This window comes from Hordeum vulgare, chromosome 2H (genome assembly GCF_904849725.1).
Source record: "Hordeum vulgare subsp. vulgare chromosome 2H, MorexV3_pseudomolecules_assembly, whole genome shotgun sequence".
Taxonomy (NCBI): Eukaryota; Viridiplantae; Streptophyta; class Magnoliopsida; order Poales; family Poaceae; genus Hordeum; species Hordeum vulgare.
The window spans coordinates 161,363,979-161,381,130 of record NC_058519.1 but is presented as its reverse complement, the minus strand read 5'-3'; the positions used below and the strand labels follow the sequence as shown (position 1 = coordinate 161,381,130).

General features: G+C 42.5%; 1 protein-coding gene across 1 annotated transcript; it reads left to right on the top strand.

Annotated features, from left to right (window-relative positions):
- Window positions 1–12,519: 12,519 nt before the first annotated feature.
- Window positions 12,520–13,387, top strand: LOC123425979 (TIR-only protein-like). Its single transcript, XM_045109754.1, has 2 exons — window positions 12,520–13,124; window positions 13,285–13,387. The coding sequence occupies exons 1-2, from the start codon at window positions 12,553–12,555 to the stop codon at window positions 13,385–13,387; spliced, it is 675 nt and encodes a 224-aa protein (XP_044965689.1). The 5' UTR covers window positions 12,520–12,552.
- The last annotated feature ends 3,765 nt before the right edge of the window (window positions 13,388–17,152 follow it).

Sequence of the window (17,152 nt, the reverse complement as noted above, 5' to 3'; positions counted from 1 at the left end):
ACTGAGTGCTTCTGTTATGAGGGGAACGGTCACTGAGGCAGAGCTACCCTAGATGCTTGGTAGATAAGAAGGCTGGCAAAGTCGACAGAAGTATATTTGATATACATGATATTGATGTGTACTTTACTAGTACTCCTAGTAGCAAGAGGGTATTAGATACCGGTTCGTTTGCTAAGTGACTAGTAACTCGAAATAAAAGCTACGAAATAAACAGAGACTAGCTAAAGGCGAGGTGACGATACGTGTTGGAAGTGTTCCAAGGTTGATGTGATCAAAACATCGCACGCTCCCTCTACCATCGGGATTGGTGTTAAACCTAAATAATTGTTATTTGGTGTTTGCGTTGAGCATGAACATGATTGGATCGTGTTTATTGCAATATGATTATTCATTTAAAGAGAATAATAGTTATTCTGTTTGCTTGAATAATTACCTTCAATGGTTTACTGAATCTCGATCATAGTGTTACACATGTTCATAATATTGATGCCAAAAGATACAAAATAGTAATGATAGTACCACTTACTTGTGGCAGTGCCGCTTGAATCATGTCGGTGCTAAACGCATGAAGAAACTCCATGCAGATGGATCGTTTGGATTGACTTGATTTTGAATCACTTGAGACATGCAAAATCATACCATATGGAACAAGAAAGTAGCTTGTTGGGAGCAATACCTTTTTTATTTGTGCAGTCCAATGAGTGTTAAGGCACGCAGTGGATATCATTATGTTCTTACTTCACTCACGATTTGAGTAAGATACAAGAGTATTTACTTGATGAATCACAAAGTATGAAATATTGAAAGGTTCAAAGCTGTTTCAGAGTGAAGATCGTCGTGACAAGAGGATAAACTGTCTATGATATGATCATAGAGATGAATATCTGAGCTGCGAGTTTTGGTACACAGTTAAGACAATGTGGAAATTGTTTCGCAATTCATGCCACCTAGAACACCATAGTGTGATGGTGTGTCTGAACGTCATAACCGCGCCCTATTTGATATGGTGCATACTATGATGTCTCTTATCAAATTACCACTATCATTTATGGGTTATGCATTAGAGACAACCGCATTCACTTTAAAAAGGGCACCAAGTATTTCCGTTGAGATGACACAGTATAGACTATGGTTTGGAGAAACCTAAGCTGTCGTTTCTTAAAAGTTTGGGGCTGCGACACTTATGTGAAAAAGTTTCAGTCTGATAAGCTCGAACCCAAAGCGGATAAATGCATCTTCATAGGATATCCAAAACAGTTGGGTACATCTCCTATCTCAGATCCGGAAGCAAAGTGTTTGTTTCTAGAAACAGGTCCTTTCTCGAGGAAAGGTTTCTCTCGAAAGAATTGAGTGGGAGGGTGGTGGAACTTGATGACGTTATTGAACCGTCTCTTCAACCAGCGTGTAGCAGGGTGCACGAAGTTGTTCCTATGGCGCCTACACCAATTGAAGTGGAAACTGATGATGGTGATCATTGAGCTTCAGATCAAGTTACTACAAACCCTCGTAGGTCGACAAGGCCGCGTACTACTACAGAGTGGTACGGTAACCCTGTCTTGCAGGTCATGTTGTTGAACAACAATGAACCTACGAGCTATGGAGAAGCGATGGTGGGCCCGGATTCCGACAAATGGTTGGAGGCCATGATATTCGAGAGAGGATCCATGTATGAAAACAAAGTGTAGACTATGGAAGAACTACTTTATGGTCGTAGGACTATTAAGTAAAGATGGATCTTTAAAAGGAAGACAGACGATGATGGTGAAAAGTCACCATTAAGAAAAGCTCGACTTGTCGCAAAGATGTTTCCAACAAGTTCAAAGAGTTGACTACGATGAGACTTTCTCAGTCGCAGCGATGTTAAAAGTCTGTTGGAATTATGTTAGCAGTTGCTGAATTATTTATGAAATATTGCACACAGGATGTCAAAACATTGTTTCCTCGATGGTTTCCTTGAGGAAAGGTTGTATGTGATACAACCAGAAGGTTTTGTCAATCCTAAGGATGCTAACAAGTATGCAAGCTCCAACGATCCTTCTATGGACTGGTGCAAGCATCTCGGAGTTGGACTATACGCTTTGATGAGATGATCAAAGATTTTGGGTTTGTACAAGGTTTATGAGAAACTTGTATTTCCAAATAAGTGAGTGGGAGCACTATAGAATTTCTGATAAGTATATGTAGTTGACATATTGTTGATCGGAAGTAATGTAGAATTTCTGTAAAGCATAAAGGGTTGTTTGAAAGGAGCTTTTCAAAGGAAGACCTGGATAGAGCTACTTGAACATTGAGCATCAAGATCTATAGAGATAGATCAAACGTTGAATAGAACTTTCAATGAAATACATGCCTTGACAGGTTTTTGAAGGAGTTCAAAATAGATCAACAAAGAAGGGGTTCTTGGCTGTGTTGTAAGGTGTGAATTTGAGTAAGACACAAAGCCCAACCATGGCAGAAGAAAGAGAATGGATGAAGATCGTCCCCTATGCCTTAGCCATAGACTCTAAAGTATGTCATGATGTGTACCGCACCAGATGAGTGCCTTGCCACAAGTCTGTTAAGAGGTACAGAGAGTGATCCAGGATTGAATCACTAAACAGTGGTCAAGGTTATCCTTAGTAACTAATGGACTAGGGAATTTTTCTCAATTATGGAGGTGGTTAAAGAGTTTGTCATAAAGGGTTACGTTGATGCAAGCTTTGACACTAATCCGAATAACTCTCAGTAGTAAAACGGATTCGTATAGTAGAGTAGATATTTGGAATATTTCTGAATAACACGTAGTAGCAGCATCTATAAGATGACATAAAGATTTGTAAATCACACACGGATCTGAAAGGTTCAAAACCGTTGACTAAAACCTCTCACACAAGCAAGACGTGATCAATCCCGAGAACCATATGGGTGTTGGATCGTTAAAATCATATAGTGATGTGAACTAGATTATTGACTCTAGTGCAAGTGGGAGACTGTTGAAAATATGCCCTAGAGGCAATAATAAATTAGTTATTATTATATTTCTTTGTTCGTGATAATCGTTTATTATCCATGCTATAATTGTATTGATTGGAAACTCAAATACATGTGTGGATACATAGACAAAACAATGTCCCTAGTAAGCCTCTAGTTGACTAGCTCATTGATCAAATATGGTCAAGGTTTCCTGACCATAGACAAGTGTTGTCGCTTGATAATGGGATCACATCATTAGGAGAACCATGTGATGGACTAGACCCAAACTATGAACGTCGCATGTGATCGTGTCATTTTGTTGCTATTATTTTCTGCGTGTCAAGTATTCATTCCTATGACCATGAGATCATGTAACTCACTGACACCGAAGGAATACCTTGTGTGTATCAAACGTCGCAATGTAACTGGGTGACTATGAAGGTGCTCTACAGGTATCTCTGAAGGTGTCCGTTGAGTTAGCATGGATCAAGACTGGGATTTGTCACTCCATGTGACGGAGAGGTATCTCGGGGCCCACTCGGTAATACAACATCACACACAAGCCTTGCAAGCAATGTGACTAAACGTAAGTCACGGGATCTTGTATTACAGAACGAGTAAAGAGACTTGTCGGTAACGAGATTAAAATAGGTATAGGGATACCGACGTTCAAATCTCGGGCAAGTAACATACCGAAGGACAAAAGGGAATGTTATACGGGATTATATGAATCCTTGGCACAGAGGTTCAACTGATAAGATCTTCGTAGAATATGTAGGATCCAATATGGACATCCAGGTCCCACTATTGGATATTGACCGAGGAGTGTCCCGGGTCATGTCTACATAGTTCTCAAACCCGCACGGTCTGCACACTTAAGGTTCGGTGACATTTTAGTATAGTTGAGGTATATGTGCTGGTGACCGAAGGTTGTTGGGAGTCCCGGATGATATCACAGAGGTCACGAGGGTTTCCGGAATGGTCCGGAAACGAAGATTGATATATGGGAAGTTGGTGTTTGGATTCCGGAAAGTTTTCGGGCATTGCCGGCAGTGTACCGGGAGTGACGAATGGGTTCCGGGGGCCCACTGGGTGGGCCCACCATGCCCCAAGGGGTCCACATGGTTTTACTGGATGCGCAATAAGGTATAATGGGCTGACAAAGTCATCCAAAGAAAGCCCATGAGGAAAAAGTAGAAAATCCAAAAGAGATGGGAAAATAAGGAAGGAGTCCTAATCCAAGTGGGATTGGAGAAGGACTCCTCCCTCCCACTTCGGCCGACCCAGGGAGGCCACCTTTGGCCGGCGCCCTAGGGCTTTTCCCTACCCCTTGGCTCCTCCTATATATACTAGAGGTTTAATGCTTCCCGCTTAGCGATCTACAAGGGTATGTGGATCTAATCTCCTCTCGTAGATGAACATCACCATGATAGGTCTGCATGTGCGTAGGAAATTTTTTGCTTCTCATGCAACGTTCCCCAACAATAGGTTCAACCTAGCAAATTTCTATATCCTAGTGACTGAAGGGGGCAAGATGCGTATTTGTGTTGCTGCTGCTAAGGATAAAATGATGGGTTTATTCATATTGCTTGAGTTTACTTTGTCTACATCATGTCATATTACCGTAGGTTGGCACCCGTGGAGCAACGTTGTCGGACTGGTTTGACACCAACGCAACGGTGAAGCTTACCTAGAAAAATGCTTTAAAATTTGTGGGCACGTATCTGAGAACAGACAATACCTTGACAAAAATTCTTTCAAAAAGGATGTCGAATACCCCGTTCATGAAGAAAGATGAACTCGGGTCGGATTCGTTTTCGCGCATAAAACATATCCGAAAATTGATGCACTCATCACACGTTAATCGGAGTTTGAATGGTCGGATCGAGCTGAAATTTTGAGGGATGATCCACACAGAAATTCCGCAGCCAATGAAAGGTTGGATTTTCCCATGTGCGTCCGAGCTAGATACTGCACACCTCGTCCTAAACTCATCGAGATTCCCGTCTAGTTTCGACACGGCTCTAGTATATCGAAAGTTGTCGGAGATTCTTCCATCGGAACGTTGAGAAATTTTGCCAGGTTATTGTAGATTCAATTCCGCACAATTCCGCCAAGGCAATCATCAAAGAGACACTCGAGGATACGCATACGTTGAATACGAATTTGCCATTGAGTAAAAATTGTTGCTAATAAGCAGACGAGCCATCAATCTTTGATGACTCAACAGTGAAACTGAATGAAAGCATCAATGTTGGTGTCAAAACCGACAGTTCTCAGGTAGGTGGTCCCGAGCTATGGATTTTGGATCAATGGGTAACAGGATGAACACATGGATAATTTTTAGTCAGGTTTGGGCCCTCTTGATGGAGGTAATACCCTACGTCATCTTTTGTTTATATTAATGATGAAGTATCGAGTACATAGATGATCTACCTCGAGATCGTATGTTGTGGTCTAAACCCTAAGGGTAATGATGTTTGATAATATGATTATGTCTAGCCTGACCTCGACTTATGTAATGCACCAGAGGCCTATGATAACAAGAGTCCTAGTCGGCTACGTCCGTGGAGAAGTGTCCTTGCGTTGATCACCAAGTCTTGTGAAATATTGCTCGTATATGTCATGGGTTGCCCTAATTAGTCCCGTAGTGAACCGTCATGGGGGTCCTCGTCCTGACCCATTGGCTGGGAGACGACGGGTGAGTATCCCCTAGTCCCGGACACCGTCAATAAGTAAGTGAACTTTCACATACAAGTTTATTATGTTGGACCGTTTTTATGACTGTGAGTATCCATTAATTATTTTCAACCCTCATGAAATTGTTAAAGTTGGACAAGGAAGACAACGTAGTGGTTATGTTTGAATATATTTGCATAGAAGTTATATTGTTTTGGATCCTCCGACATATGGTGCTTGTTTAATTAGAACGTTTTGCTTGCCAAACTTCGTACTAAGTAGAGATACTATTTGTGGATCCAAATTCTTGAACCAAGTTTCTTTCATGAGAGTCCATCATACCTACCTATATATGGTATTTCATTGCAATAGCTAGGTAGCTATAAGGATTAAATGCAATAAAATGAAGAGTTGGATTTGATGGGAATTTAACGTGAATGTAAACATGAGAAACTAAAGGAGCGTTGAATGAAATTGAAAGTTTGGTAGGAAGAAAATGGACTAGGGTCCATAGGTTCCCTTCCGCAAGTCTTCGTGGTTACTTATGAAATTCCTTGTAGGTATTTTGGGAATTTTTTGAAAGGTTCTTGAAATCACAATATCATAAAATAATATTTTTTGGAAACTGTGAGTGCGCCAGTCCTTAGAATTGTACACAATCACTAAATTTATGCTAGCAACCTTCAGAAAGGAATCAACACGTTTGCAATGTATCACTGCCTAAGGCCTTGTTTGGAACCATAATAGATTATGATAATCTGGATTATGAAGATAAATTATATAATTTGGTTTATAAAAATAATCTAGGTGGACATGTTTGGAGGCCAGATTATATAAACTGTAATCCAGATTTTACATTGCATAATGACATGTCTACCCTCTGTTTTTTTTAAAAGAGGAGGGTAGCGGTGGTAGAAATGTAATTATCTCCAACTTTATAAGGGTAATGGGTCATTAGCAATCCATAATCTGATTTTAGCTGGTATAGAGTAGATTATGAGTTTTTAATAATCTATCCATCTAGTTTTTATAATCTACACTATAAGTTGTCCTGTTTGGAAACAGAATAGATTATAAAAACTGGATTATATAATCTGGGTGGTTCCAAACAGGGCCTAAGTCAGATGTGTTTGCTTAGGAACGAATGACCTAACATGGACAATAGGTGCCAATGTTGGAGCATGATCAAGTATGCAGATGGAGAAAAGTGCAAGAATAAAGACATGGTTTTGGAGTGAAGAATTTAAAACTTTACATCCACCATAAGAATTTGTGATACATGAACGAAGTACACCCAGTCCCAGGGGGCTGGGCCCGGGACACAAAGAGCAAATACTTCCTTTACTGTAGCATATTTACAAGGTAGCGACACCGTAGATGGACTGTAGCACACCTGGGCTCGGGGCTTTGCCCAGTTCTAGATCCACCCATGTAAAATGACACATTATAATTTCATCCACGACTATGTGTAGGTCCACATGACCACAACAAATGAGGCCGATCTCATGGAGGTTGTCTACTAGAAGCGCCCGTACCAAGAGCTTGTGAGGAGATATTTGATGATAGATAAATCTATATTAAATTGTTGGTGGGTACATAGCTTAATTATACACTGCTTTTCGCATTTGCGTTCATCTAGATAGAAATTGTGATACAATGTATGATCTACAGAATGCTATATATCTGTAATCTCATTTCAGGTTTTGGTAGGAGGAGTTTCTTTGGGAAAAACTGGCTTTAGCACACAAATTGGTCACACTTAAATCTCAGACTAGCCCCAACATTTTCATGCTACACGTTTTGCATATGTAAAAGAAACAATGTGGATGACCTCGGTTTCTTTATAAGACGATTTGTTTGGTAACAATTCTTGACACTGCTAGACATTGTTTAATAGTAATCAACAGTTTGAGATTTCGTGTAGCAATCGATGTAGAAGGCAGGAGGTTATCCTTCTCTAGAAAAAGTGTCAATTGTGAATGGTTTAATATTATGTGTCCTCACAGTAGTGTTGATCCGATCCTATCCTAGGATCAGGCTACCAATTCTTAGTCGTTCTCTACTTAAAGTGTGATACAAATTGTTGACTGAATATAGCGAGCTAAGTTAGTAATGCAATCTTAGTGTGCAAGCATTTGAACAGATCCCTCTGCGTGATACAATGTCACTTCCAATTGTGCAACCACGTGCTCGATCGGCTTGAAAATAACACGAAGAGTTAAAGTTATTTGGAATCTTGGTGATCCTCATATCCCGTGTACGTACTATGGTAATTAATTAACTTCCCTAATTAATTGGCAATTGGCACAACACAAAGCTGCTATAGTTAACTTCCCTAAAATCAGATGATCCTCATATCCCGTGACAATTGGGTTCCTCATACTCCTACTATCGAATTATTAATTAAGTTTCCTAATTAGTTGGCAATTAGCACAACGCCGTGGGGAGGATGCACATGTTGCACACCAAACGCCCGCCTCCCTGAAGCACAACCGTGAGCGCCGGCGCTTCCGCTGCTCCGCCGGTCACCAACTCCCCGTAGCTGTACCTCCGACGACCGGCAAGTGCACGAGGAGTCTACGACGAGGCCCCTTTTGCTTCTGTTTGTATGTTCTATCTTCTTTCTCTTTCAATTTTCTTTTCTCTGATTAAGGTGTGCAGATCTCGTTTCTCTTATCTTCACAAAAAGCTTGTTTTATCACTTGTTGGGTCTTAAGCTTTGTACTTTGTAGTGGTATAAATGGATAAATTTGTCCAAGGACTGCAAAGTGATCTAAAAGGTCTTATATTTCTTTATGGGTCCTGACGTTGTCCACATGTGTGGATGTTAAGAGCAACTTCAATGGGGCGATTCATTTCGTCCGTCGCCGGCCGTTTGGATTGACGCAGATAAAAATGATGGTCCAACGCGCCGATCCATTGCCAAATTAAACGCGTCTGTGTCGACCCATTTTCGACCCAAATTTGGGACTGAAATGCGTCGGCGCGGACGCGCGCGCTCCCATGGTGTCCGCCCCCAACCACCGCGGTCAACATTATTTATGACGGCCGCAATCCTCGGGCCCACGCGTCAGCGACCGGCCTTTTTTAATCCGAGCGTGCGGTGGGTTCCGGCCATCTTCTTCCAGAACCCTCTCCCGTCCCCATCTCGCCACCCCTTTGTTTCCTCGTCGACGACCCAACAGCCATGGACAACGACGACAACCTCGTCGTCTATGCCAGCGCGATGCTTCCAAAGGAGGTCGCCTACCTGCAGGCTAAGAGGGCGATGCACCAGTCGCACGAACGCGTTAGTGCTACGCCCGGCTTCTTTCAGAACACCCTCGTCGTCCACCCTCGCGCGCTTCTTCCAGAGGAGGCCGCCTACCTTCAAGCTAAGATGGCGTTGCGCCTAGCGAACGAGCGCGCCCGTGCTGCGCCACCGCCGACACCAGCACTACCCGCGCCGGCATAGCCCACCCCCGCTTCGGCACAGCTCGACCTTGCCGCCGTCGTCGAGGACGCCTAGGGTTTTTTCTTTTTTTATTAATAATGTAGCACATGGACTCTCGTCGGCCTTCGTGGCCTGCTTTTATGTTTAATTATGCATGTTTGGTGCACGCCGACAAAAATGGGTCGAGCCAGCGTTGGACGCATGCGCCGACCCAAACATCAAAGCGTACGTTTGTGTCCGCCTGACCGACCCAAACGGACAAAAAACGGACAAAATCGTCGTCTGTTTGGGTGGGCCCATTGGAGTTGCCCTAAGAGAGTCTTGCCACACGTCTCTTGTGGTGTGTAAAAAAATAGACCGCACATCTACGTGTGGGCAAAACAGCTAACGCACACACGTCCGGCCTTCTGCCTCGTGGCCCGCACGTCCGGCCTACCACTTCGCGGTCCCGCGTGCCCCCACGTGAAAGTTGTCATGTTTGTTGAACCGTGGTAATTGTTTGCTTAACTGCAGTTGTTATGTCTAAACAACTACAGTTGTCATGGTTGCTCAACTGCAGTCGTCACATCTAAACAATTGCATTGCCATGTGACACTAGAAAAACATGACAACTGACAGACGTGTGGACTCGCGACGACAGTTCCACCCAGTTGCCATGTAACACTAGAAATTAAAAACTCTTATATTTCTTTATTTATAGAGGGAGTATGTATTATTCCAAAGAGTACAATCTTTTATGTTGCTGTTTAATTTTTCTATGAAAATATATTTATAAGGCTTGACATCACAGTTTGGATCCTAGTTTGTAGTTGTCGCTAACCTGATTATAAGTTTTATTATTACCTTTAATATTCTTTTTTTTGCGAGTACCTCCGGTAGTACTGCCATGACTATGAATAAAATGGAAATTTCTCATACAAAGAAAATAGATCGTACTTCCTACTCATACATTTCCCAAAGAGGAAAAGAGTATGCTCGTACATTTTCCAAAGGAAGAAAAGAAAGCATGCTCATGCTTTAGTCTTTTGTTCACACCCCATTTTTTATGTTAGTAAGCACAACATCTTGAGATTGATAAAGTTGTGAGATGTACAACTTTTCACTGAACACACATCATCAGATGAATTGAAATAAACCAAAAAATTATGATCATCAATGTTAAATCTAAGATATGAACCCTGCTAGGTTTTCAACCATAAGAAATCTAACCATCTGAGCTAGTTTGTTACCGAGTTTTATATTTCTTTATTTATAGAGGGAGTGTGTATTATCCCAAAGGGGTGCTACAATAAATATGTTTAAACTACTACAACTAAAGTACAATCTTTTATGTTGCTGTTTATTTTTTCTATGAAAATATATTTATAAAACTTGACATCACAGTTTGGATCCTAGTTTAGGCTGTTCGTAATGAGAGCATCATATACTAGTATCATGCATATGATGCTATAGTATATGATACTATTTTCGTAATGCATAGTATTATGGATATGATACTAGCGTATGATACAATATTTCATATGATACGCTATCATATCCTTTCTTTTCTTATTTAATGGTGTGCCACATCATCAAGTAAAATTAGCTTGCATGCATGATACTGCTTATGATACTTTCATTACGATCAGCCTTATAGTCATCGCTAGGTGATCCACTAACCTGGTTGTAATTTTTATTACCTCTAATATTCTTTTTTCTTTTGCGAGTACCTTTGGTAGTGATGCCATGAGTATGAATAGATGGAAATTTCTCATAGAAAAAAAATAGATCGTACTTCCTACTCATACATTTCCCAAAGATGAAAAGAGTATATGCTCATACAATTTCCAAAGGAAAAAAAAGGAAGCATGCTCATGATTTAGTCGTTTGTTCACACCTCCTTTTTTTTATGTTAGTAGACACAACATTTTAAGATTGATCAAATCATCATAAACGTACATCTTCTCACATTAAACACACCATGCTGGGTTTTCAGCCACAAGAAATCTAACCATCTGAGCTAGTTTGTTGCCTAGTTTTTTTTACGGGACCGGTCGAGCTTTCTTCCCTGTTGTTCGTATACATATCCAAATGTAAAACGCATACACAAAGATCTAGGCGTAGAATATTTAGTTAGTTGAACATTCCGATATGCAACACTTTAATTTGCACCATTACGACATATATATATCAGATGATGGGAAAAGGAAATTTATTCACAGGAACAAATCAACCCGTACGCACGCACGCACGCACGCAGTGCATGCAGTTGTACGCCGTCCTTGCTGGACTAGTTGATCTCCTCAAGTCCCTGTCACACTGATCTCTTGGATCAGTCTCGGGGCCCCACGTCCCAATATAATCGACCTACCTACCTGGTTCCGACGTGGATCCATGCATGCGCCCTCCCTCTTGAGTCTTGACGCGACGCCCGTCCATCCGTCCGGTAAAACGAGAGCAAGAATCACCGTCTGTCAAAAACAAGAAACAAGAATCACCTCACCTTTTTACCGAGACGAGACGAGACGAGACGGGAATGCTAGCCAGGGTAAATTTGGACGGGCACGAGTACGAGGTGTTGAAAGTTGAACTCATCAAAGCGAACGCAGACACGTACTAGTACGTACAGTCGGAGAGTCCAAGATGACGTCAGGCCCCATGCGCAGGAGGAACGCCCTTTTGTTGAAGCGGTCTCTTTTGAAACGGTAGCTCTGTACGTACGTGGAGTCTCTGTTCCACCTCCAACCCGGCCCGTTGGTTGCTTTTCCTTCCTTGTCTCCCAATCCATCTAAAATACTCCCGCATGTGCTCCCGCTCCACGGTCCAAGCGTGCATGCACATTTTTGGCTGACAAATCAAACCTGCCTCGAAGGAATTCGCCCCTCAATTCGTTCGTCGCCCAAAAGCCGGGATCGGTCGGTCTGCACATCATCCATGCACGCACAAACAATGGACGAAAGACGATTCGTAGTAGTAAAAGTGATCAACGTACGATCAAACATTCTACGTACTACGTAGTAGAGGAGTGGTTTTTTACTATCTTGGTCCGGGCGTTGGTTTCTCTCGCGTCTCGCGAGGGCAGCATTGAATTTGAACCGGACCGGCGCGCGCGCGGTGCGTAGTTGTACGTATCACATGGGGCTTGGGTAGCTGCTCGATCGCTACGCGTTTACTACTAGTTTTCCTCATTTTCAAACCCTCTGATTCCGCGCGCGACCAGTTGCTCATAGCCACCAGGCGACAGGAATTTCGATCGCGCGCGTGCTGGCGGTCTCCCTCGTTGGAGCTCGTATAGCTCTCCCGCTCTCTAGCTAGCCTTATATAAGCCCCATCCTTCCATCAGTTTGATCAATTCATTCATACAGCTGCTGTCGCCTCCATCGCTCCGGACCTACCTAGCTAGCCACGACCTGCACGCCCGTAGCAGCAGTACAGATCTCCATCGTCGATCCAACGCACACACACGTACGTACGCAGCTGAGAGCTTGCTTTGCTCGACCTCTCCATCAATGGCCTCAACCGGAGTTTCGCGTAGGTCGTCCATCATGGCGTCCCGGCTGAGCGCGTCGGCGGAGGCCGTGCGCGCCAGCGAGGGGAGGAAGAAGCAACAGGCCGTGGTGGCGCGACGGGTGGAGTACGACGAGGAGTCTCTGGCCGGGGAACCCCAGTACGACGTGTTCATCAACCATCGCGGCGCCGACACCAAGCGCACGGTGGCGCGCCTGCTCTACGACCGCCTCGCGCAGGGCGGCATCCGCGGCTTCCTGGACAACATGTCGATGCGGCCGGGTGACCGGCTCAGGGACACCATCAGGGCTGGGATCCGCGAATGCAGCATCGCCGTCGCCATCTTCTCCCCGAGCTACTGCGACTCGGAGTACTGCCTCTGGGAGCTCGCCATGCTCGTGGAGTCACGCAAGACCATCATCCCCATCTTCTACAACATCAAGCCCTCCGACCTCGTGCTCCCCGAGGCCGTCGCCGCCTCCGAAGGCTACCTCCCAGAAGACGTCGAGCGCTACAAGTACGCGCTCCGCGAGGCCAAGAACACCGTCGGCCTCACCTACGACTCGGCCACAGGGTACGTCATGGATCCTTATCCTTATACGCATGCATCGTTTTCTTCTTCCTCTTGGATCAATCCCTCTGTGCCGTACGTGAAATTCCATGCGCAAATGCATGCATGCATGGATGCAACCGATTGAGAGCTAACTGTATGCAATGGCGATCCGTTTCTGCAGGGACATGGCCGAGCTGGTGTCAGCGGCAGCCGACGCGGTGCTGTACAACATAGAAAAAATGGAGAGAGTGCAGAGGAGGGAAACGATCGTTTCAAGGCTCTAATTTTGAACGGAAATTCAACGGCTACTATTCAGCGAAGTACCCGGCTCCACGTCAGGAATAACAAAATAGTCGAGGGGGCAGATTAACAGTCATCAAATAATTAATTAACGTGCAGAGGATTCATTCGTTCGTTTTGTTTTTTTATTAGGGGACATTCGTTTTTCTTTGGTTGGTTCTTTTTCGGTAAATTAAAGTATAGGTTCATGGGTGCATGCCTTAGCCGCCAATGTGTAGTAAAATAAGCTATACGGCTGGCCATGCAGGCACCGGAAGTTCAGATTTTGCAAATAATGACGGGCATATGTACATGTACTGCACAAAGTCAAATAAAGTATAGATCGATCACATATTCAATAATTTGCTTTTGTTTACTAAATTTGGGAGGCCTTGGATCTTCACCAATGGCGATCTAACCATATCCTGCAGGCTCTGCCCTACGAGCCAAGAATGGCAATAATGTTTCTTTTTTGAATATATGTAATGCAAATTGCTCTCTGTCAATTAAGAAAAAATGGCCCTCCGCCATCTTTAGAGCGCCAAAATTGTTTTTGCAAGGAGCGGAGCAGTGCCGCCATCCATGAATGCAGGGTCCTTGTGTCCATCGCCTCCTCGAGCTACAACGACTCGCGGAGTACTACTCCTGGGAGCTCACTATGCTCGTCGAGATATGTGCTAATGCATAAAGTGAACTAATTCGAGATTGGTGACATATTTCATAATTTAGTTTGTTTATGAAATTTGAGGCGTTGGATCTTAACCAATGCTGATCTTTTAACCATGCCAAAGTAGCTTCCGCGGATCCTCCAACTTGCGCCCTACAAGCCAAGAATGATGTTGAGTGCCAGCCTGATTTGGGGGTGGGGTGGTGGGGATGTGAAAGAAAAGGAGTGTATACCAATCAACAATAATGTAGATGTCCTTCGTTGGCATTTCGATATTATGTTATTTTGTACCTTGTAAATGAACCTTGAAGACGATGGTTTCCTCAAAGGAAGTCAAGAAAAACCTTGTTTCTAAAAAACATACAATAATGTAGATGTCCTTCGTTGGCATTTCGATATTATGTTATTTTGTACCTTGTAAATGAACCTTGAAGACGATGGTTTCCTCAAAGGAAGTCAAGAAAAACCTTGTTTCTAAAAAACATACAAAACAATACTCTGTAATTAAATGATCTTGGATCACTTTCCCCTCTATCATTTAACCCCCTAGAAGATCACATCCTAGAGCATTTTACCCTTCAACTGGTTTCCGTTACATAAAATCTTCTATAAAAGGTCTATGAAGATTGAAGTATAACAAAAATGCATACATGTACTTCATCGATGAAGAATATCTTACCTTTGTTCACATGTCGTAAACGGTCAATCTGTTAGCAAAACTATAGTTCATGTTCACCCGCAAAAAAAAAACTATAGTTCCCGTCATTACTTACATGTAAGGTGTTTATATATTTTTAGTAGTTTCAGTCGTGACTTTTTAATCCATAAGGCGACTCTTTGAAAATTACTATAAAACGTATTTGTTTATAGCATCTCCAACAACAACCATATAATAGGGCATAAGTCGTTTTTAGGGTATGAAAAGCCAAAATACGGTCTTTAACAACTGGCCAAACTTTAAAAAAAAACTTGTTGGGCAGCACTAAAAAGAGATTTTTCATGCGGCAAATTTGGGGCACTTCGACGACTGTCCAAAAACGTGAGGTGCTTCTGAACACCTGCATGCAGGCGAAAGCCCTCGGATCTGCCTGTCCCCCGGCTACCACACACCATTGCCGGCTCCTCCGACGCTGAGCGGCGCTGCCATCCTACGTTCGGGCAGCTGTTGGAGCAGTTGTCCTTGATTTCGTGTCAAAAACCACACCAAACTGTCATTTTTGGGCAACAAATAGGGTTGCTGTTCAAGACGGCTATTTCTCATGTAAAAAATAATAATAATTTATGCCTAAATTATTTTATTCCATCTATTTTTCGTGCTCAATTATAGGGCTGCGGTTGGAGATGCTCTTAGAGGAAGTCTGTAAAAAGTTTGAATACATTTCTTAAAGGAAAAAAAAGTCAACGTGGATATGTTTTATCCTTAAAAAAAAAAACGCCACCGCACATTTTGGAAGTGTGATATTGCAATCGGCCGGCCTAAAAAAATCTTAAGGACCTAATATGTGTGACTCAGTGCTCGGTTTCAGTGGTGTTGGCTTCACACATCACGATATGTACCTCAGTTTTCGCGACCTACACACGTGCACTACAGTGTGTAGGTGCAGCGGACGTATATTTTTCATCTCTTATTTTTCCTTTGATGTTTACAGCGGCAGACGTACGGCACGTGAACAGTGAACCGTATGGATTCAAACTATATAGTCAAGATACCGCGTTAGATATACTGGGTATTAAATGTAGAAGTTTTCACTTGCCATGGATCAAATTCATATTTGGGATGCAGAATGTGAAAGTTCTGAATTCCCAACTGCAAAAATGTAATATGGGCCTTAGGGGCGAACCCAGGATTAAATTTTAGAGGACGCAAAAATGTGTCAAATGAGAAAATTTTCTTCACTAAGTGGGCGCAAATGACTATTTACCTTGGCATATTACAATTACAAATATACTAAAAATTGAATGGGGACAGCTGCCCTCATTGCTTATACACTGGATCCGCCCCTGATGAGCCTGCGTTTGAGCCAAACAAGACATGTTTTTTAGTCAAAACACCACATGTTTGTCAAATACTCCCTTTGTCTTAAAATAAATGTGGTAATTTTTAACTAAACTACTAATACAATATTTATACTAAGTCATCGATATTTATTTTAGGACGAAGAAAGTATATTTCTATGATTTATTTTTTCGGATAGCAAACAATTCCTGCCGGTATTTTTTTGGATTCCCGAGGACCAAGTTACTTCACGCTATAGGAGTTGACCTTTCCTATAATCCGTTTTTCAGTCCCACTTTCCAAGAATCTAATATTTTAATGATATTTTCGTAATCTTGCTTTACTATGGTATCATGCATTAGAGTATCTTTGTGATTATGATCTTAGGCTCAAGGCGAGCTCGACTTTAAATTAACAGAGCCAATCATGCAAGATTACAAATACTCCCTTCGTCCCGGTGTATAAGTCATCTTACGAAAATCAAATAATCTCAAAACACTTAGACACGGTGCATTAACTTCCATCTCGTTTCTTGTTTTTTGACATGAGTAAATGAATCAACCAATATGAGACGTGGGACATGTATGTTTTTAATGAATTGAGGCTAAGGCTGGCCATAGTGGGGGTATCATATATAGCTAGTAATATAGTCTTGGGACTAGCAAACATGGTGATGTGGCAAGTAATTAAAGAAGAGAGAGAGGGTTATAGTAACATAGGTAGATACCGTTTCATGTTAAATGCTATGCTACTACTCCCTCTGTCACGGTTTAGAAGGCACAGTTAGACTTGCGTGCGTTTTCCAAAATAGACAAAGATTAAGACACGTTGCATTTACTCCTAGCAGCTAATTAGTACTCCGTTGTACTACTTCTATATGCATGCGTAGTGTGAATGCTATTTTTAACTCATTTCACAGCGAATCAGTAACCACCTAGGTCCTATAGAATTTGCATGCACGCCTTCCAAACCGTGACGGAGGGAGTATGTGTCATGCATGTCAATAAATGAGATCACCTGTGATACTAGTTTATGATACTATGCACTACGAAGGTAGTATCATACAATAGTAACATATCCATGATACTACTATATGTTACTCCCCAC

Excerpts from the sequence above, each read along its gene's own strand:
- LOC123425979 (XM_045109754.1), top strand. The coding sequence starts at position 12,553 with ATGGCCTCAACCGGAGTTTCGCGTAGGTCGTCCATCATGGCGTCCCGG. Across the intron at positions 13,125-13,284 it reads ACCTACGACTCGGCCACAGG|GGACATGGCCGAGCTGGTGT; the intron begins GTACGTCATGGA and ends CCGTTTCTGCAG.